The sequence below is a fragment of the Coregonus lavaretus genome, assembly GCF_964263955.1.
Source record: "Coregonus lavaretus genome assembly, chromosome: 17".
NCBI lineage: Eukaryota > Metazoa > Chordata > Actinopteri > Salmoniformes > Salmonidae > Coregonus > Coregonus lavaretus.
The window spans coordinates 15,962,882-15,984,828 of NC_140004.1; the positions used below are offsets into that span (position 1 = coordinate 15,962,882).

Genomic DNA, 21,947 nt, shown 5'->3' on the forward strand with positions numbered 1-21,947 from the left:
CACCCTGTCATCTGAGTAGAGTGGCCCCTACCTACCTGTCAGCCTGGCCCTGGCCTTATCTCACCAACACACACTATCACATCTATCACGTCACACTGGGAGGCCTGGCACAGAGGGAGGGAGGGACGGATAGAGGGAGGGAAGGAGTGAGGGAGAGAAGGAATGATGCAAAGAGAGAGGGAAGGAGGTAAGGATAAAGTGAAAGAGTGAGTGATTGACTGATCATGTCAGTAGCTAAATGAGGGAGGTAGGCATAGATTTGACAAAGCGGACTCAGTCAAGAAAGCATTATTTCATTCCCATTACAAATTGTTTGGCGTCTTCATGTTTTCCCCATATATTTAGTAATTAATTTCTTCAAAATGTATATGTTGTTCTTATCCTATTTTTCCAGTATCATGAGTAGACTAAGCATGTATCAAGGAAATGTTTGATCAAGTTATTTGTGCATTTCAATATCATTAAATGAAGTAATTTACCTGTTTGCAATCCTCCAAGTGGATGTGATGTTGAGGTGCACATGAAAACTCGCTACAGTTATGAGAAAGAAGTGCTGTTTATAGTAATGTTTCCTTTGTTTGTAATTTGCGCGTCTCAGAGCTCCATGTCACTGAGGGGATTTTATTAATCTGGCCCGGGTGCCCGGGTAGGTGTGTTTTTCACCGGGTCAAAGTTGATTGCATTCCCTTTGGAAACCGGGCTGCCTCCTGGGTGTGATCCAGGTGCCTGTTCAAACCCCACGGCGAAGTCAGCTCAAAACAAAAGTGACGTAATTAAACACGTGGAGTAATGAGTAGGATTCTGTGTTTTCACACACAAAAGTGATTGCTTTTGATAAAAAATGCCTTATCTGCCTTCCCAATGAAAATCAGTTGTATGTTTCTGGACGATGCACCATGCTGCCTTGTTGACAACATAACTGAGCAACGCAGATTACTGTTCAATTTGAGAAGGGCGCTCCTCCACCGCTTTTGCGTCACAGGCCATAGAACGGTTCCCCGCGGCTCAGCATAATCGAATCCGCCCACTCTGTCTGTTATGCCCACTTAGTGGTCATGTCCTTGAGGAATGGGAGCGAGTGCAGGTGCACGGCTCAATGCGTGCTCCATTGGTAAAGGCGCTTACAGACGGGCCACGGTAAGCGGCGAAGGTCTCATAGACTTCAATGGGTGTAGGGCGGTGGGCTGCAACATTTTTGGGGATAAGAGTAGGCCTATCCAAGGTTAATGGAACGGTACATAGGGAACGGACATAAATTAATGTATAACGGTATCTGTTTTTCTTGTGAGCTTAACTTCTATTCTAGCTCAGGAATGTGTGCTGTGGGGAGGCTGTCACTAACCTAGTATACCCTAACCTGCTATAGTTGGTAGAATATAAGTAGAATTGAACTTAATTTAATTCCTATCAAATACGTTGCTTAGTTTTGTGCTAAAGTTATATTCTCAACTTGAAATGCTACAAAAAAGGTGCTATCTATAACCTAAAAGGGTTCTTCGCCTGTCCCCATAGGAGAACCCTTGGAATAACTATTTTTGGTTCCAGGTAGAACCCTTTTGGTTCCAGGTATAACCCTTTTCGGTTCCATGTAGAACCCTTTCCAAAAAGGTTTCTAGCTGGAACCAAAAAACGTAATCCTATGGGGACAGCGTAGAGTGTAGAATCAGTATGGAGAATAAATATTTCCCCATGTACAGTAAATGTCTTGAGTTCCTAACAAAAGGTAATTTGCTAGGAACTCAAGACATTTATTGTACATGGGGAAATATTTATTCTCCATGGCTGAATGGTGAGTGACATCTGTGATATGTCAGCCCACAGTGACAGGAGATTATGGGGAGGAAGCAGCCATGGATATATAATTGTTTCCACTACATTACAGGAGCACATTAATCACCTGCTATGAAAAGCCAGTGTGGTGTCACAGACCAATAGCCTGTGGGCAGTGTTCAATTCATCCTGTTCCTAGAGACAGCGAAGCATGTCTTTAAGGAGAGTTTCAGTTTGCCCTCAGCTCCATGCTCTAGAAAGCCTTGAAGAAACAGATGGGTTAGCTGTATAGGGGGGCGTGATACACCGTTACCTGATATTAGTAGGCTCTGTTTGTATTACCTGACAATAAGTTAAGAGGGTCAGTGCTTCCTGAGTTGGGGTGGGTCAGAGAGGGTAATTTGGCTGAGGTGGGTCATTGTTACCAAGTGGGTCAATGTTACCTGACTGGGGCTGTTACATGAATAGTGCTCCCAAAATCGAAGAGGAGTGCTACCCAACAGGTCCCCAAATTACTTCCCCCACTTATAACTACTGATATGCACTTATTTCTGCCCTCTCCTCAGCGAGTCATAACACAACCCATTACTACGGACTTGGCACACCTTCTTCTCCAACACGACAAAGAGGCTAAGATCCTTCACCACTAGTGCCGAGCGATTAGTGCTTTTTGAGGTCGGTTCGGTTCGGTTTCGGTTCGATTATGAAAAAAGTATCACGGTTTTCGATTTCGGTTTCGATAATTTTTTTAAACATTGCGCTATGCATTATGTGGGTTGAATGCTGTAACGACACAGAATAAAACAATTAATAAAAGTCCAATGAAGGTAGTGACTGCCCATTACTGCTTATCACTTATTAACCATCATTTATTCATTACATTTACTTTTTAGTCATTTAGCAGACGCTCTTATCCAGAGCGACTTACAGTTAGTGCATACATAATACAATATTTTTTTCATACTGGCCCCCCGTGGGAATCAAACCCACAACCCTGGCTTTGCAAACGCCATGCTCTACATCCCTGCCGGCCATTCCCTTCCCTACCCTGGGCCAATTGTGCGCCGCCCCATGGGTCTCCCGGTCGCGGCCGGCTACGACAGAGCCTGGATTCGAACCAGGATCTCTAGTGGTACAGCTAGCACTGCGATGCAGTGCCTTAGACCACTGCGCCACAATGTAAATGTACATTTATTCACAACACTTTACTTTAATAAAATATTTCACTGTATATTCAGTGGCGACCCGTCATTTAGGGCAGGTGTTTTGAGCCCCAACTGTTTTGAGCCCCACCTGTTTAGCAAATTATTATTATTATTATTATTATTATTAATAATAATAATAATACTTTTTTGTTGTTGCCTGTTTTGCATGTTATTTTGGCATTAATATGTGTTACATATCAGTTTGCAAACAACGTAAAAAAATTAATAATCATTGAGTTAATAAAGCCGCATACAAACATGGTCTCTTTTTTGCTTTCTTGAAGAAGGCAGCTCCAAAATGCAGGTGTTTCAGCCTAGCTCAGTGCTTTCTGTGGTGGTGGGGCAGCCAGCGGAAAATACGGAGTGTAGGGGTTGGTAATGTTCTCTAGTTGCGCCGTGATTGGCTCAGTGTTCTGTCACTCATGGGGACACTATGTCGCTGTAAAATCTACGGGTAGAGCTCGAAAATTCAAGACCCTTGGGTGTTGCCATAGAGTTACATTAGAAGTGCCCATCCAAGAAGGCTCAAGGTCATTGGCCACAGATAAAATGATGTCAAATCAGGTTATATCTACCGTAGCTTTGATTGGACTGATCATGTCAACATCATACTATCAAAAATCTTAGCTAGCAAGCTAGCAGTCATCATCATGAATCAAGTCGACAATCTACTGGCAAATCCTTTTCAATCCTTGTCATATGAAGATAAATAATGAAGAGCAATTATAGATAAAACGTATCGGTGCTCATTGGCCATTGGAAATAAACAATACACAACAAGTTGGAAATCGCAAATTCAATAATGAGTGGTTTGGAAGGAATCAGTGGCTAACTGCAAGCATTGCAAAGCAATCACTGGCCTGCTATTCAGTGGAGTGGGTGTGTGGTCCAAGACTGGGTTTAAGGGTCTCTTTTCCAAGCTTAAAAGGTTAAACATTCAACATTGGCCATGCTGTCAACCAAGCATGACTTCTGCCGTGTTCAAAGCAACTGGAAACTTGGAACTGGGAAATCTCAGACTTCAGTGAGTTCAAGAGAACTGGAAACACAGAACAAAACGAGCTCCGACTGGGAAAACACGTTTTGAATGGTCATCCAACTCGGAATTGAAAGTCGGGAACTCGGGCCTCTTTCTAGAGCTCCGACCTGAAGATCACTGACGTCATAATAATTCGACCTTGTTTTTTTCAGCGTTCCCAGTTGTCTTGAAAGCACCATAAATCCAGAGAATGCCAGACTTTGATGACAAAGTTTGATGACAAAATTCGCCCATGAAGGACCGCCGCACCACCTTCCTGTTCAAGTGAGTACAGCACAACAAGGTGAGTCCAAAAATGTATTGTATGCTGCTGCATAAATTATGTAATATGCCAGGGAGATACAGTGGGGAAAAAAAGTATTTAGTCAGCCACCAATTGTGCAAGTTCTCCCACTTAAAAAGATGAGAGAGGCCTGTAATTTTCATCATAGGTACACGTCAACTATGACAGACAAAATGAGAAAAAAAAATCCAGAAAATCACATTGTAGGATTTTTAATGAATTTATTTGCAAATTATGGTGGAAAATAAGTATTTGGTCAATAACAAAAGTTTCTCAATACTTTGTTATATACCCTTTGTTGGCAATGACACAGGTCAAACGTTTTCTGTAAGTCTTCACAAGGTTTTCACACACTGTTGCTGGTATTTTGGCCCATTCCTCCATGCAGATCTCCTCTAGAGCAGTGATGTTTTGGGGCTGTCGCTGGGCAACACAGACTTTCAACTCCCTCCAAAGATTTTCTATGGGATTGAGATCAGGAGACTGGCTAGGCCACTCCAGGACCTTGAAATGCTTCTTACGAAGCCACTCCTTCATTGCCCGGGCGGTGTGTTTGGGATCATTGTCATGCTGAAAAAATATGCCATTTAGCAGAAAGACCCAGCCACGTTTCATCTTCAATGCTCTTGCTGATGGAAGGAGGTTTTCAATCAAAATCTCACGATACATGGCCCAATTCATTCGTTCCTTTACACGGATCAGTCGTCCTGGTCCCTTTGCAGAAAAACAGCCCCAAAGCATGATGTTTCCACCCCCATACTTCACAGTAGGTATGGTGTTCTTTGGATGCAACTCAGCATTCTTTGTCCTCCAAACACGACGAGTTGAGTTTTTACCAAAAAGTTCTATTTTGGTTTCATCTGACCATATGACATTCTCCCAATCCTCTTCTGGATCATCCAAATGCACTCTAGCAAACTTCAGACAGCCCTGGACATGTACTGGCTTAAGCAGGCGGACACGTCTTGCACTGCAGGATTTGAGTCCCTGGCGGCGTAGTGTGTTACTGATGGTAGGCTTTGTTACTTTGGTCCCAGCTCTCTGCAGGTCATTCACTAGGTCCCCCCGTGTGATTCTGGGATTTTTGCTCACCGTTCTTGTGATCATTTTGACCCTACGGGGTGAGATCTTGCGTGGAGCCCCAGATCGAGGGAGATTATCAGTGGTCTTGTATGTCTTCCATTTCCTAATAATTGCTCCCACAGTTGATTTCTTCAAACCAAGCTGCTTACCTATTGCAGATTCAGTCTTCCCAGCCTGGTGCAGGTCTACAATTTTGTTTCTGGTGTCCTTTGTCAGCTCTTTGGTCTTGGCCATAGTGGAGTTTGGAGTGTGACTGTTTGAGGTTGTGGACAGGTGTCTTTTATACTGATAACAAGTTCAAACAGATGCCATTAATACAGGTAACGAGTGGAGGACAGAGGAGCCTCTTAAAGAAGAAGTTACAAGTCTGTGAGAGCCAGAAATCTTGCTTGTTTGTAGGTGACCAAATACTTATTTTCCACCATAATTTGCAAATAAATTCATAAAAAATCCTACAATGTGATTTTCTGGATTTTTTTTCTCAATTTGTCTTTCATAGTTGACGTGTACCTATGATGAAAATTACAGGCCTCTCTCATCTTTTTAAGTGGGAGAACTTGCACAAATAGTGGCTGACTAAATACTTTTTTCCCCACTGTATGTATACTGTAGCTAAGAAAGTAATACTAAGTGTATGTTGTGTAGTAAGCTGTAAGTAGCATGTGTCTCACCCTAATAATTTGGTCAATTTTCCCCTCATAATTTAGCCTACTGTTCTGACTTGGTGGTGCACATGTAGCCTGTAGCCTGTTTTAGAGAAATGTAATCATTGAATATTGTAAGAGCTTTCATTGTCTGCTTATATGCCCCCATTATTTATCCTACAGTGACTTGGTGTACAGGGAGAATACTGTAAGAACGTCCCATGTTCTGAATTCTGTCGCTGTACATTTCAAAAGTGCCGAACAAATAGTTATATTGACTACGTCCGTCCTAGCTCGCTCATTAATGTTTTCATCGGAATTACAGATTGCCTCTTATCCGCTCGTCGTCCCCTTATGCCATAGTTTATACATCTCAATTGTCAATAGAAACCACATTTGTTTAAGCAAGTCAGCCATAACAACTATGTTTTTTTAAAGGCAGTAAATGAGGCTAAATGAACTGTTTCGCTGCCAGACAAGGCTCCGCTGATAGCCAGGTGTAGCAGTGGTAAGGTGTTGGGACTGCTGTTGGAACTCTGCTGTTGGGACAGCTTTATGTAGGCCCTAACAGTTTGTGGGCACCGTTTGTCACCGTTATAGTGCAATTCATGTATTGTTTAGTGTTGTGTTGTATTGTGTAGTGGCTTTGCTGGCATGCATCAAAACACTTTTGGGGGGAGTTTGCCCCACCAAGTTTTACATGCTAAAATCGGCACTGTGTATATTATATTTATTTTATTTGATGACTTGATTATTTCATTCCAAGTCATCATCTCATCTCTATAGAGCTGCTGCCTATGCTGTCTGACAAAATCACTCTTCTGTCTCCCTCTCCGTGTCTGCCCCAAACTAACCTAGCCTAGCAGGTGTAAAAGAAACACACAGATCGGACAAGTAGGCAGGGAATGGACTATGGTCAATGTAGTTAATTACCACGTTTTCTGTGCAAAACTATGTCGAATGTTGGCCTGTTGGAAACTGCAACTCCCTACTTCATCGCACAGTTCAGGCTTGATCTGATTCATCTCTAAGGAAACTGTGCAATGTACACATTGAGCTCGCAAAAAGAAAAAAAAAGAAAACGGAATTAAACAAATTTACCGATGTAAGTCAATGATATGTTTAAAAGACAAAAAATTACAGAAATGTTGGTTAATCACAGGGTCCGATTTTACCAAAAGCATCTTAAGACTAAGTTCATCGTTAGAACCTTCGTAGGAGCATCGTTAAATCTCCGAGCTGTTTCCCAAAACCATCGTTATCAACTTTGCACTTGAAAATGCTTATAATCTAACACCTGCATCAGACCACTCATAGAACAGCTAGGTGCGTCGTTAGATGCTCCCACGTCACTCTATACACATAAGATCTCCGCTAAACATACAATCACATGGTTTATCCATCTCTATGTGAGCGCTGATAACTTCAGAACAAAGTTGACTACAAATACAAAGTTGCCAATGTCTTTACAAATTGATACAAACAAGTGATGTATAAAAATATCCTTCAAATTAAAACTGAGATGACTGCATAACAATATAAACAGTAGGCTATATGACTATTTCAATCATATTGAAATACATTTCATGTTCAATCAATTGAGTTCTATTTTGCTACTTGTAGGCTACTGTCTGTATTTGTCTCAATATATTTAATGATGTGTAGCCTAACATCTGCGCAATGATGTGCCAGGTAGTAATATCTCTCTAGGAGCTGATCCGTCGTCAGTATTGTGAAATAATTACACTGAGTGTACAAAACATTAGGAACACTTTCCTAATATTGATTTGCACCCCCTTTTGTGATCAGAACAGCCTCAATTCGTCGGAGCACAGACTACAAGGTGTCGAAAGCATTCCACAGGGATGCTAGTCCATGTCAACTCCAATGCTTCCCACAGTTGTGTCAAGTTGGCTGAATGTCCTTTGTGTGGTGGACCATTTTTGATACACATGGGAAATCGTTGAGCGTTTAAAACCCAGCAGCGTTGCAATTCTTGACACTCTCAAACCGGTTATAAGCCTGGCACCTACTACCATACCCCGTTCAAAGGCACTTAAATATTTTGTCTTGTCCATTCACCCTCTGAATGGCACACCTACACAATCCATGTCTCAATTGTCTCAAGGCTTAAAAATCCTTCTTTAACCTGTCTCAGCCAGTGAACATTTTCGGCCATTGTAGGAAAGATGCATCGTTAAAACCTAAGTTTCATTGCTATCGGGAAACAGTGCCCAACACCATTCACCACACCACCATGGATATGATATGTGACAGATTGTGGAGGAACTCCAGTGTTAGATCCACAGGCTGTGCTGTGGTCATCCCTCTGACCTCTACACCTGACCTCTGACCCCGGTATGTAACACCACGCAGCACAATGTCTACTCTGTCCTCCCCTCTGCTCCCTCCAGGCTAACAATGCATACTGCCCTACTCTCGGATGGACGGCTCACTCCCTCTAACAGGGACTCTGATCTTTTTTCCACTAATTTTTTCTTTTGACCAATCACATTAGATCTTTTTCAGAGCTGATCTGAAAATAATATTCGAATTGGGCTGCCTGTGTAAACGCAGCCTAAGTCCCGCTCTCAGTCTAAAATGTATCCTAAAGTATGAGACCGATATTGGAGCTAGGAGACTAATTAGAAGTAACACAACCCATTAACATTAAATGTAGTCTTCAGTAGATCTGAGATTCTAAAATCTACAGTATATAACTGGAGTGAAAAATGTAAATGACACTTTCTCTCATTTCTATTACTTTTTTCTGTCCTCTAGACATGTTCAGGTAATTTGTTAGAGAAGGTGATTTGGTTAAAGGTGCTGACTGTATGTCTTTATCTGCCCTAATCCTGCCAGCCCCCTCAGCTCAGCTCTCAGGTCAAGCCCTGGTCAGAGCCACAGAGGGGCTGGGTGGGGGTCATTCACAGCTGGTCGACCGACACGCTCAAAGGATCAACTTCCCTTTCATCATAACAGGGGTCAGAGTTTTATTACCACGCGCTGGGCTGGATAGCGTAGTATACACACACACAAATACACACACACACACACACACACACATACTGATGGCTCAGGGGCATATGATAATAATTATCTTATTAAATGAGTGCCAATAAATAAGAGAAAAGTTATGTCACCAATCATGTGACACTATAATGAACATGTTATCTTCTTGAGTTTTGTTTTGAGCCTCTCTGAGTCCTCCAAGTTTTCAAAGAGAGTTTGAGCATGTCCACTGGCCAATCATGTACTGTAGAAGAGTTTGTGGGGATTGTGAAGTGATGAGGACGAAAGTTTAGAGAGTCCAGATTGCTAGCAGATTCCTGCTAAAACAGTCATTGGGAATGTGACTGTGTGTCTTTGCTGTTGACTGTGAAATGTCAGAGTCAGTAATTGACTGTGCTGTCCTAAATCAGTGCAGATGGCTCAGGTAACAAATGAATGTCTCATTAATTAAATCAGTTTCCTTTCCAAAAGAATGAATGAGTGAGAGACCAGACGTATCTTTATCAACAGAGATTTATATCAAACACAGGTACACTACATCTGTCACTACTCTAGTGTTGATTGCACTAAGTTTGAGGGGCTAATTTGAATAAATGTGTCAGAGTCAGGGGAAGCTGCTCTTTTATCGCCCGTAACAACTGTCTCCTGTAGCATTACCCTGGCTCTGATTTGTGAGATCCACAGGAAAGGCATCCCTACTCTACATACCAAGTTCAGTGTTTTACAGCGCCCTGTAAACTCATCTTCCACCCAAATTCAAACTCAAATTGTAGACGTTTACGGCTCCTGGCTGGCCAACGTGTTGAATATCACAGAGCCCTGACAAAAGCCTGGCCCTAGACTCACGCATCTGCGATGTCACTGTACCAACTGCCTTGATGCCCTTACTGTACTGCCTCCTCCCCAAAAAGCCTTTATGACCCCCCACGCCAGCCCCCCTGCATCTCAATACCAGCTGTTAATTCCTTGTCCATCCCCTAAGGGTTCTGCTCTGTGTTCTGCTGGGCTGCTAGCTGGATGAATGAACAAAACATCTCTGCCTGCCTGTCAGTAACCAGCCTTGTTATTCCTCCTGGCCGGCTCAGTGGCTCTCCTCTAGCTCTCCTCTAGCTCATGGATCAAGTGGAGGTTGTAAATACTTTTCTGGGTTGTTTGGGGGTCAACAGAGACTTGGCCATTATTGCCTCAAGAGCAACATCTCCATAAGCTCAAGTCTCAAGTCAAATACATTTGCTTTCCAGTGTGTTGACTGCAAGACAGACACAAATCACGCAAAATGACTTGATTGTGTCATGTGATTTACATCTTGATACTATGGTGTGTCCTGTGATTTCGGTATTGTTATGTGTGAGTCGTGTACGTTCTGAATTGACTCTACAGTGTGAAGTGTTGATTCCTGAAGCCTGCTGGTTGCTGTGGCACCAGTCGTTGATCTAATTATCCTCTGCTCTCTGTATCATTACAGGGATGACCGGAGGAATGTGTTGCCCGATAACGGCACTTAGCGTGCACAGGGACAGGAGGAGAACCCAGAAGCAGCATTACATTGTGTCCTTCCTAACAGAGCTCTGCTGAGACAGTACATGTTAGGGAATGGTCATCATTTGTGACTTGTTTCAGGAAACTAGGCGTATGTCGCGCATCACTACTTCACAGGAGAGCCATTTGAACGTAAATGTTTTTTTTAAATCAAAATGCGTTTTGGGGGAGAAATGCCTTCTGGAACATGTGAACTTAATGTGCCTTAATAACAAACTTGTATTCCATCTGTAAATACGAATAAAATTGTTAAATTACGAACCTAGTTGGTTTAGCCACAGAAAAAGACAGCAACCTTCCCGCTAGCCATGATTGGCTGAGATAATGAGTGGGCTGGAAATGCCGAGAGATGAGTTCGGATTGGTCTGCCATGTAGTACGCTTCTGTCTATAATGTGAGCTGGTCAATATGTGTAGTTAATCTTTCTAACATGGCCTTTTTTAAAGATATCACGTAGTAGAACTGCATAAGTGTTGCTCTCCACTTTCTGGAGGACCGAGTTTTGAAATCAGTGGAATTAGAGTATGATAGCTTAGGAGATGGAGAAAATTCTGGCGTTAGATTGCAAATATGCAGCCGGAGTCGAAAAGAAAGCACACAGAAGGCTGTTGTAAAACACCTGTCTCCGGATTACATCTTCAAACTAAGGGCAACCATGGCATCCGTGACAGAGAGGGAGAAGTGTCCATCCATGTATACGGGTAAGATAATCTAGCTAGCTACATTCAGATATTAAACGTTTCTAATTGTGGTCCTCTGTAGCTCAGCTGGTAGAGCACGGCGCTTGTAACGCCAAGGTAGTGGGTTCGATCCCCGGGACCACCCATACACAAAAAATGTATGCACGCATGACTGTAAGTCGCTTTGGATAAAAGCGTCTGCTAAATGGCATATTATTATTATTATTATTTAATTTTGTCAGAAAGTCGTTTTTATTTCAAGTTAAAATGTACTGTTAGCTAGCTAGCTAACATTAGCTGTCTGGCTAGCTAGTTAACATTACATGTATGATCTGTGTAGTAATATTATTCGTATCTCAGAGCCATTTGCATTGCTAGTTATAGCCTAATGTTAGCTAGCTAACATTGAACCTGGTTGGTTATCTACCTGCAGATTCATGCAGGGTAGTAACGTTATGAGTTGGGATTATGGTTCATTGTTTAGCTAACTAGCTACATGTCTAAACAAAAGACTCCGCTACGCAAGTAACTATTTCAATAGAATGTTTATGATGTCACTGTGACAACTGTCGATAGACGTAGCTGGTAAATTCGCTCTGGCTATCTACTCTGATTTCAGAGCACTCTCGTTCGCAGAATAACTGACAAATTTACGAACGCTCAACACCCGTTGTCAGTAAACGTTGGCAAAAAAGCGTAATTAAATTGTTGCCAGCAGCACAGTTGCAGTCACCAACGTTCTGGATAACATAAAAACAGCCTAACCAGCTCTGCTAGGGCGAGTAAAATGGTCATAGTGAGCCAGTTAGCTTGGGTGCTTGACTGCTGTTGTTAGGTCAGAACGCTCGGATCAACCCTACTTTTCGGCCAGAGAGTCCAGTATACGCTCTGAACGCTCCGAGAGTGAAATTTTCTGAATTTACGAATGGCCAATATAACAACGCTCTGAGTTTACGAACACCCAGAGCACACTGGCCCTCCAGATTAAATTTACGAACACACCCGTAGTATTAGCCAGCCTTTAGTCTTGAAATATTTGGTTGTTTAGTACATAGCCTCACCTGAATCCTTAAAGAGATGGGTGGGGCTCAAGCTTAAAAGGGTGTGAACAATGCTGAATGGGTGTAGACAAAGAAGAGCTCTCCAGTAGGTACCAAAACATTCAAGGGCCATTTTCTCAAAAGTGAGGTTACAAGTTTATCAACTTTCACAGCAGAATTACTTTCCCATTGTTCCTCAATTGTAATGTATGATGTACCATTTTCTAGCTCTGAGTCACTACTTTTATCCAATGTAAAAAACATAATTTCAAATTTTGCTACATAAGACCGAATCGAGCCGGTCGGTCACATTTAGTCACTGTCATTGTTTGATGAATTTTGCCAAGGCGTTCTCTATCAAGACAGTGAGGAATCAACAGAACTTCATGCTCATATCATATGATTAGTATTCTGTAATACTGAAATAAAATATACATTTCTATTTATTTGTAAAAATCTGTAAAATCTAATAGATTTGCTGAAAATATGTATGTTAGTCCTGTTTGATCATTTCAGAAGGTAAATAATTTTCTCACACATTTATACATAAATCCATAATAGATGTGCATTGTGTCTTTTAAAAATATATTCTATATAGTATATCACATGAATCTCCTTTAACAGTATAATAAAGCATAGAAGTGGCTGATCTTCAGGGTTGGCGAGAAACAGATTAGGCTACATGTAATCCGTTACATGTAAAGGATTACAAAAAAACTGTAACTGTAATCTGTTCTGTTACCAGCAAAGATATTGTAATCAGATTACAGATACAAAACTAGATGATAACTTCTAAGATAACTTTTATATTCAGAAATAATCCCCCCCCCCCCCCCCCCCCCCATTGTTTTTGGACATCTTTATGTTTTCTCAGTGACATTCAAATCAGCATTGAAAAAAGGTGCACATTTAAGTTTGTTCAGCCTTAGCAAGTCTGACCACAACTCAGAGAGCATTATGATGACACAAATGTGTTTGATGGATGGCATGAAAAGAGCTGGAATAGGCTTTTGTATATGCTACAGTCCAAGCTGTCTTCCAATGATTCGAATGCTGTCGGCATGCAAAGATTATCCAACTTGAATAAACACTTGGAGGTAAGGACGACAGCAGTGGCGACACAGATAGCCTATCACTTATTATTGATATCTAGGCTAAATAGCGCATTGATGTGAATCGCACTGATGCACTCTCATTTTGCTATTTGCGCTTTACGGATTGTAGTTGTTGTGGATGGCTGTTCACAAATGTAGGCCTATGTGTGTATTTTAACCCAATAATAGTTGAATTGAAGAAGTTGAAGCTGCCTATCAATCATTGTTTTTGCGACCAGTGGTGTATTCATTACCGAAACTGTTTACTGTTTAACCAAAAGGACGCAAACAGAGCAAAACGAGAGTTTTTATTGGACAAATTCATTAGGTCCCTCCCCGTTTCGTTCCGTTTGCTTCCGCTTAAGAAACGTTTTGCAACAGAATTGGCATAATGAATACGACCCAGTGGACAGCCAGTGAAAAATGCGCTCTTGCAACAGCTGCATAGTGTGGATCCCAGCCTATGGAATAAAAACTCCCCCGTGGTAGGCCTATTGTACTGTCAAAAATGAGTTTAATTTAAGAAGACCACCAGTGGGGCTTTTATTGCTCAATCTAATGTCCATAGGCCTAACGGACACATGCTCAAACTTGCAAACCTTTGATAGACTTAAACAGCTGCAAATTATTGAGATATCAAAGTGTCACCAACAAAAATGTAAACAATAGGCCTATAGCAAATGCAGCATATGGCATTAATTTTTCACATGCAAATAGGACTTTTCAGTAGTGCTCAAAGCATGCAATTCAAAGAGCAGTATTTATTTTTCAACTCGAAGCAATGAGCCCAATACTCCATGACAACAAAATCATAAACAACAGAGTACGCTAATTAGTCCTTAGTTTTGGGGGTTATGCTCAGGTTAAACAGTTTGGTTAATCTATCTATATTGACCTATTTCGAATTCCTATTCTTGAAGATCAAGGGGTATTAAATTAATTGGAATGACTGGAAATCTGACCGTTTTATTTTTTTATCTAAAGATAAATCCTATTCGTATTATTAGCTGTAGTAGAACGCGATGGGTTAGAAGAAGCCTACATAACCAACCCATAAAGTAAAATGCAACATCAATTTATGTCCTTCTATGTGATTTATCCTGCAAGATGTTAAATTGGTTATATTCATTTTTGGCTGTTTCTATTCCCTCTTACGCCTAATGTCCACCAGATGTGTCAAACTCTTTGCGTTCCGGCGGAAGTCATTCATTGTCAATGGAGCAGTCCGCAACGCTACGTTGGGGGATGCCGCACTAGGCTGCGGTGCGTTCTGTGTACCACATGCATTCAATATTTTCAACTTGTGTGTCGCTTTACCATGCGGTGGTTCAAACGGAAGTACATACACATACTCCAACTAGCTAGCTTTTAGCTAGTTGAAAAGCGAAGCACATTTTTTTCACATCAAGTACGAAAAATGTGGGTTAGACATCTAGTAAAATAAAACGCATATGCATCTGGTGGACATCTGGCAGGTTGACATTTAGCCTATTGGGATGAGTCTTGTCCTTGAGGCAGAACTGAGTAATTTCCGCTATATGGGCCAGCTGCAAAATTGGCTATATTGTAAACATTTATGAAAACAAACATTTGCTTTTTGGTCTTAATTTAAGGTTAGGGTTAGGCATTAGGGTTATCAGTGTGGTTAAGTTTAGGGTTAGGTTTTAAATCAGATTTTATGACTTTGTGGCTGTGCCAGCTAGTTACCACTCTGGAGAGCTGCCTCCAAAACAAGATTAATGATGAAAACGCTAACCTGCAGGGAAAGTAATCTAAAAGCAACTGAAAGTATTGTAATCAGATTACGTTACTGAGTTTGGGTAATCCAAAAGTTACGTTACTGATTACAATTTTGGACAGGAAACTAGTAACTGTAAAGGATTACATTTAGAAAGTAACCTACCCAACCCTGCTGATCTCCCTTAGAGCAAATACCTCTCACTATGCCTGCACATTATTTCCTTAAAGATCTGTTTCTCTAATGACTTCTATCCTCCTGTTTTGTTCCATTCTACCCAACAAAGTGACACACTCTGTCATTCCTTTCCTATAATTCAGCCCTAAAAATATATATTTCCCTATTTTCCTGATCTCTGTAAAGGCCAACTCTAATTAGTATTAATCTGAATAATTACTTAATCGGTCATTTGTCACCACTAGTCTTTCCTTCATAGTATTGACTCTCAACAATATTTTTTTTAATAAAATGAACTAGAAGTTGGTGGGAGTCGCAGTGTCTTGTGTCTTGTGATAGTGGGGTTGACACAGATTGGGAGATAAGAGGTGGAGTTAAGATATGGCTGGGAGTCTGTGTTAAGAATCTCTCTGGTAAAAAGGACATGATGGATCACATCTGCCTGCTGTGCCCCTGTCCCCCCTCTCTGCTACCCCACCTCCTCTACTGTAATTTTCAATCATCATTCAGCAGCACCACAGGGGTCGTATCCTGCCCTTCCTCCTTCTCCACCCACAACACAGTTTGTCCCCCCAGGGAAAGGAAAGCCCCATGGTCCCTTGCCCACCACCCCCAGCCCCTACCAGAGTGGAGGGCTGACAAAGCACTCTCTTTCACTGCGTCTGCAAAAACCTGCCAGGCTCTCTTACCACCCTGAGGCTAAACCACATCAGATCCACACAAACATATTTTCCTATTTAACTTAATGTGAAGACAATTACATTAAAATAGACCTGTTGCATTGATTATAGGAAATTGTAGAGGTCCTGACACTTGGTCAATTCAGATCAATGGGCATTGAGTTTCTCTTGGAATGAATTTAGAGATAAGCAAAGCTATTAGATAAGCAGTAAATGAGTATGTGTTTAGAATATTTTCACATTCTTCACTTCTCCTATATCAGCTGTGACGTCAGTGGTGACTGGTGATACTGTAGTATAGCTTGTAGTGCAACAGGGCTCTTCACCAGAGGAATATACAGTATTATTAAGAGGTTTGGCATAGTCAGCACAGTAATGACCTGATATAGTGCTATACTGAATTGTAATATTGTTTTAGTGTGAAATTGTCAATAAGCTAACTGAGAGGGAATTCAACAATGAGGTCTTCATCATAATCTTGAAAATAAACCTCAATTTGAGTATTTATAGTAATTATGGTAATGGTAAATTGATGCAATTGAATAGTCTTTTAAAAGTATTTCATTTTCTCTATTTTCATTTGAGAATAAAATGTACTTTCTCTAGACACGTTTATTTCTATACAGTAATAGAACATAAAATGTGAGGTTCTTTTAGGGTCATTTCAAATTCTCTGATGAGGAAATCAGAACCTTGAAAAAAATAACTATTTAAGGGGGAACAAACTATTCTTCTTAGGTAAAATATGTCAGGACCACTAATGTCTTTTTAGACACCTTTTTTATAGTTCCCTTTTTTCAGGATATACTTATTTAAAAGTATGTTTGACATTTGCATAATTAACAAGTTAATTAACCATTGGCAAACGATTTGGAAATAATTTGTAAATAATTTGTAAAAAATACTATTGTTTACTAATGTATTTATCACGAGGTTTAGGCCTAATCAAATAAATATGAACAACATGCCTTCCTTGTATCTTTTTAATTTAAATTAACTACTTTATTTTATTTCAAACTATGTAATAATGTTTATGATCAGTTTATAAGCACAATTTCTAATAACGTATTATAAATGTAACTATAATAAAGTTAAATACCTTAAATGTAACATTTGTACACGAATGTAAATCAGACAGTGCCATCGAACCCGCCCAAAATGAGCTGTTAATCCCATATTTTAGGCTATTTGGTGAATCTCCTCATTTGTCATTGAAATAATGTTTGCACTCACAAAAAATAATTGTCATACATGAAAATAATCAAAATCTTAGGCTATATAAATTTAACTGATTACATTTTAAGTAGCCTACTCGGTTTAACATTATTTAGGATAACCCATTAATTAGCGCATAGTGGCCTCATGCTTGCCAAAATAAGATTAATCAATTAATTTACGGTCCACTAACATAAAAGGTGATATATATTTTCATTTCGATCAGTCATTTTCGATTACTATTCCTCGTCAAGGCGTGAGGAATTTTAATCCTCGAAATGACAATACATCTTCACACCAACACTGGGGCACGAGGCACTGGCGCCTGAATGAGACACTAATGTCCCTCCCCTGAAACAACGCGTCGATATTTGTCAACCTGCCTTCGTGCATGAGAGAAATCATTTAAAAAACGAAATATAACCAAATGTGTGATGTATAGCCTTATAAGGAATAGTGAATTGGGTCCTCAATATATAGCCATGACAGGAGATCACACGTAGTGCAATTATGGATGCCATTATCTCACCAAAAATTATCAAACAATATAGGCCTATAGCTACTCTTTAATAGTCTCTAAATATATTGATTTATTAGATTTAAAACGATGGCAAATATGTTTATCTCTCTATTGAGAATTGGTCTATTAACAGATCTAAGCCAATTTTGCCAAATTGTCATTCCAATTGGATTAATTCAATTGTTAAAACGCAATGCTTTTCTCTCTCTTTCTTTCTCTCGCTCTCGCTGCCTTGTCTTGGTCATCAGCCATTTCCATGTTTTGTGCTGGTAATAGCCAACACAGGATTTTGTGACTAAACCTAATAGCTTCAGGGCGTTCTCCAAGTTCAAAAGTTCACCTTTTACGATCTTCAAAAGAACGCTGACTGCCCACGTCCAAATAAAAACATTCCTACCTCTATTCTCAACAAACGACCCTCAAACCCATCACAGTGAAATATGCAAGAATCAAGACTGACTAACAAAAGTAGGCCTATCATATAGATCGCAGGGAGCACACTGGGTCAGATAATTCCCATAGGTAAGACACATTTTGAAAGGCAATTAACAGCCCATGTAAAGGATACTGTATTTTTTTCACCTTATAAAACCCCACCTAGAATAAGTCGAATATGATGTAGCCTGAAAACAGAAGGATTAACTATGTTACAATAATTGTATAATAATGTCTCATGAATGTAAGGAGATGTATATATGTATATGCATGTTTGTGTTTTCCCCAATGACTGCAAGTGTTTTTTCCACAAAACCTGATAAAAAAACTTGATCAAACGTAGCCTGTAGACTAGTAGGACTATACTGTAGCCAAATCTAATAAAGCAAACAGCCTGATGTTCACATCCACTATACATTCCCAATGGAATTGGAGCAAGGATGCGAAAAACATACCGTTAACGGACTTCGCATTGTTTCTCTCTGGGTAATCGAACCCATTCGTCCTCTTCTCTATCTCCATCCTCCTTCATAAAAGCTGCATGCGCGCCTTTCTATCAACAGGGCGCCTATTACCACTATTTTCAGTTCGATAATGCAATTAGCTGTCTTCGTTGCGTTGATGCGCTCCTGTCTTCACTGGACGGACCGTAGCCCCATGGTTTCTAGTGTCAGTAAGAATAACAGTTCTTCCACACCCCCATACCTACACAAACCTGCACCCTGAACATTACGCAATGACGCACGCACTGCAGCAGGAATTCTGGGTTATGTAGGGTTTGGCCGCAGTGTTTGTAGTTGGGGGTGGTGCAGCTACCCACATAGTTGCATCATTCCGCTGAGTTGGCAATTAGTTGGCCATCAGATTAATGCAACAGTTTAGAACGGTAAAGTATTGTTGTTAAGTGTTATACAAAGTTGATTTGGATAATCGAAAATGGTATTCAAGGTATGTGAAAAATAATGCCCATAATAATCCAACAGTGATTGACCATTGAAGAGTGATTCTGGAGGGAAAGTATGCTAAATGTTGTTGTCACTTGTCTATCACCATTATATTTCTGATATCCATTTAGTTTATTTGGCCAAAACAAACCATTGTTAAATAAGCTTCGTAGCATACAGTGGCTTGCGAAAGTATTCACCCCCCTTGGCATTTTTCCTATTTTGTTGCCTTACAACCTGGAATTAAAATTGATTTTTGGGGGGGTTTGTATCATTTGATTTACACAACATGCCTACCACTTTGAAGATGCAAAATATTTTTTTATTGTGAAACGAACAGGAAATATGACATAAAAACAGAGAACTTAAGCTTGCATAACTATTCCCTGGCCAAAAAGCTCAATTTGAGTCTCATCTGACCAGAGTACCTTCTTCCATATGTTTGGGGAGTCTCCCACATGGCTTTTGGCGAACACCAAACGTGTTTGCTTATTTTTTACTTTAAGCAATGGCTTTTTTCTGGCCACTCTTCCCGTAAAGCCCAGCTCTGTGGAGTGTATGGCTTAAAGTGGTCGTATGGACAGATACTCCAATCTCCGCTGTGGAGCTTTGCAGCTCCTTCAGGGTTATCTTTGGTCTCTTTGTTGCCTCTCTGATTAATGCCCTCCTTGCCTGGTCTGTGAGTTTTGGTGGGCAGCCCTCTCTTGGCAGGTTTGTTGTGGTGCCATATTCTTTCCATTTTTTAAATAATGGATTTAATGGTGCTCTGTGGGATATTCAAAGATTCAGATATTTTTTTATAACCCAACCCTGATCTGTACTTCTCCACAACTTTGTCCCTGACCTGTTTGGAGAGCTCCTTCGTCTTCATGGTCCCGCTTGCTTGGTGTGCCCCTTGCTTAGTGGTGTTGCAGACTCTGGGGCCTTTCAGAACAGGTGTATATATACTGAGATCATGTGACAGATCATGTGACACTTAGATTGCACACAGGTGGACTTTATTTAACTAATTATGTGACTTCTGAAGGTAATTGGTTGCACCAGATCTTATTTAGGGGCTTCATAGCAAAGGGGGTGAATACATATGCACGCACCACTTTTCCGTAGTTTATTGTTTCGAATTTTTTGAAACAAGTTTTTTTTTCATTTCACTTCACCAATTTGGACTATTTTGTGTATGTCCATTACATGAAATCCAAATAAAAATCAATTTAAATTACAGGTTGTAATGCAACAAAATAGGAAAAATGCCAAGGGGGATGAATACTTTTGCAAGGCACTGTAAATGGTTTGTGCATTGTCATCGAACTCTAATCCTTACTAATGGAAACTTAAAACTGTCTACTGTATACAGTCAGTGCCTTTCGAAAGTATTCAACCCTATTGACTTTTTCCACATTTTGTTGCGTTTACAAAGTGGGATTAAAATTGATTTAATACATTTGTGTCAACGATCTACATGAAATACTCTGTAATGTCAAAATTGAAGAAAAATTCTAACATTTTTCACACATTTATGAAAAATAAAACACTAATAGAGCCTATATCTTGATTAGATAAGTATTCAACCCCCTGAATCAATACATGTTAGAAACACATTTGGCAGCAATTACAGCTGTGAGTCTTTTTGGGTAAGTCTCTAGGAGCTTTGCACACCTGGATTGTACAGTATTTGCCAGTCATTCTTTTAAAGAATTCTTCAATCCACTGTCAAGTTGGTTGTTGATAATTTTCAGACAGCCATTTTCAAGTCTTGCCATAGATTTTCAAACCAATTTAAGTCAAAACTGTAACTAGGCCCCATTCAATGTTGTCTTGTTAAGCAACTCCAGTGTAGATAGTGTTTTAGGTTATTGTCCTGCTGAAAGGTGAATTTGTCTTCCAGTGTCTTTTGGAAAGCAGACTGAACCAGGTTTCTCTCTAGGATTTTGCCGTTGCATAGCCCTATTCAATTTTTTTTAATAAAATACAAAAATCCCTAGTCCTTGCTGATGACAAGCATAACCATAACATATGATGCAGCCATCACCATGCTTGAAAATATGAAGAGTGGTACTCAGTGATGGGATGTCTTGGATTTGCCCCAAACATAATGCTTTGTATTCAGGAGAAAAAGTTAATTTCTTTGCCACATTCTTTGCAGTATTACTTTAGTGCCTTGTTGCAAACAGGATGCATATTTTGGAATGTTTGTATTCTGTACAGGCTTTCTTCTTTTCACTCTGTTATTTAGGTTAGTATTGTGGAATAACTACAGTGTTGTTGATCCATCCTAAGTTTTCTGCTATCACAGCCATTAAACTCTGTAACTGTTTTAAAATTACAATTGGCCTCATGGTGAAATCAATGAGCAGTTTCCTTCCTCTCCAGCAACTGAGTTAGGAAGGACACCTGTATCTTTGCAGTGACTGGGTGTATTGATACACCATCCAAAGCCTAATCAATCATTTTTATCTATCTAACAATCGGTGCCAGTATTTGCAAGGCATTGGAAAACCTCCTTGGTCTTTGTGCTTGAATATGTGCTTGAAGTTCACTACCTGACTGAGGGACCTTACAGATAACTGTACTGTATGTGTGGGGTACAGAGATGGGGCAGTCATTAAAAAATCATGTTAACCACAAGTATTGCACATAGAGTGAGTCCATGCAACGTATTATGTGATTTGTTAAGCAAATGTGTATTCCTGAACTTATTTAGGCTTGCCATAACAAAGGGGTTGAATACTTATTGACTCACAACTTTTCAGCTTTTCATTTTTAATTAATTTGTAAAAATGTCTAAAAACAAAATTACACTTTGACATTATGGGATATTGTGTGTAGATTAGTGACACAAAATCTAAATG

At 40.2% G+C, this 21,947-nt stretch overlaps 1 protein-coding gene across 1 annotated transcript in view; it reads right to left on the reverse strand.

Annotated features, from left to right (window-relative positions):
• Nucleotides 1-18,676, reverse strand: part of LOC311144772 (nuclear receptor subfamily 6 group A member 1-A-like) — a gene marked incomplete at its 5' end in the record, with an annotated part of 114,584 nt that extends 95,908 nt beyond the window's left edge. Inside the window, one exon of the mRNA XM_084180877.1 lies at nucleotides 18,610-18,676. Within this exon, the coding sequence (XP_084037003.1) occupies nucleotides 18,610-18,676 (67 nt within the window). The remainder of the gene's footprint in view (nucleotides 1-18,609) is intronic.
• Between the last annotated feature and the right edge of the window lie 3,271 nt (nucleotides 18,677-21,947).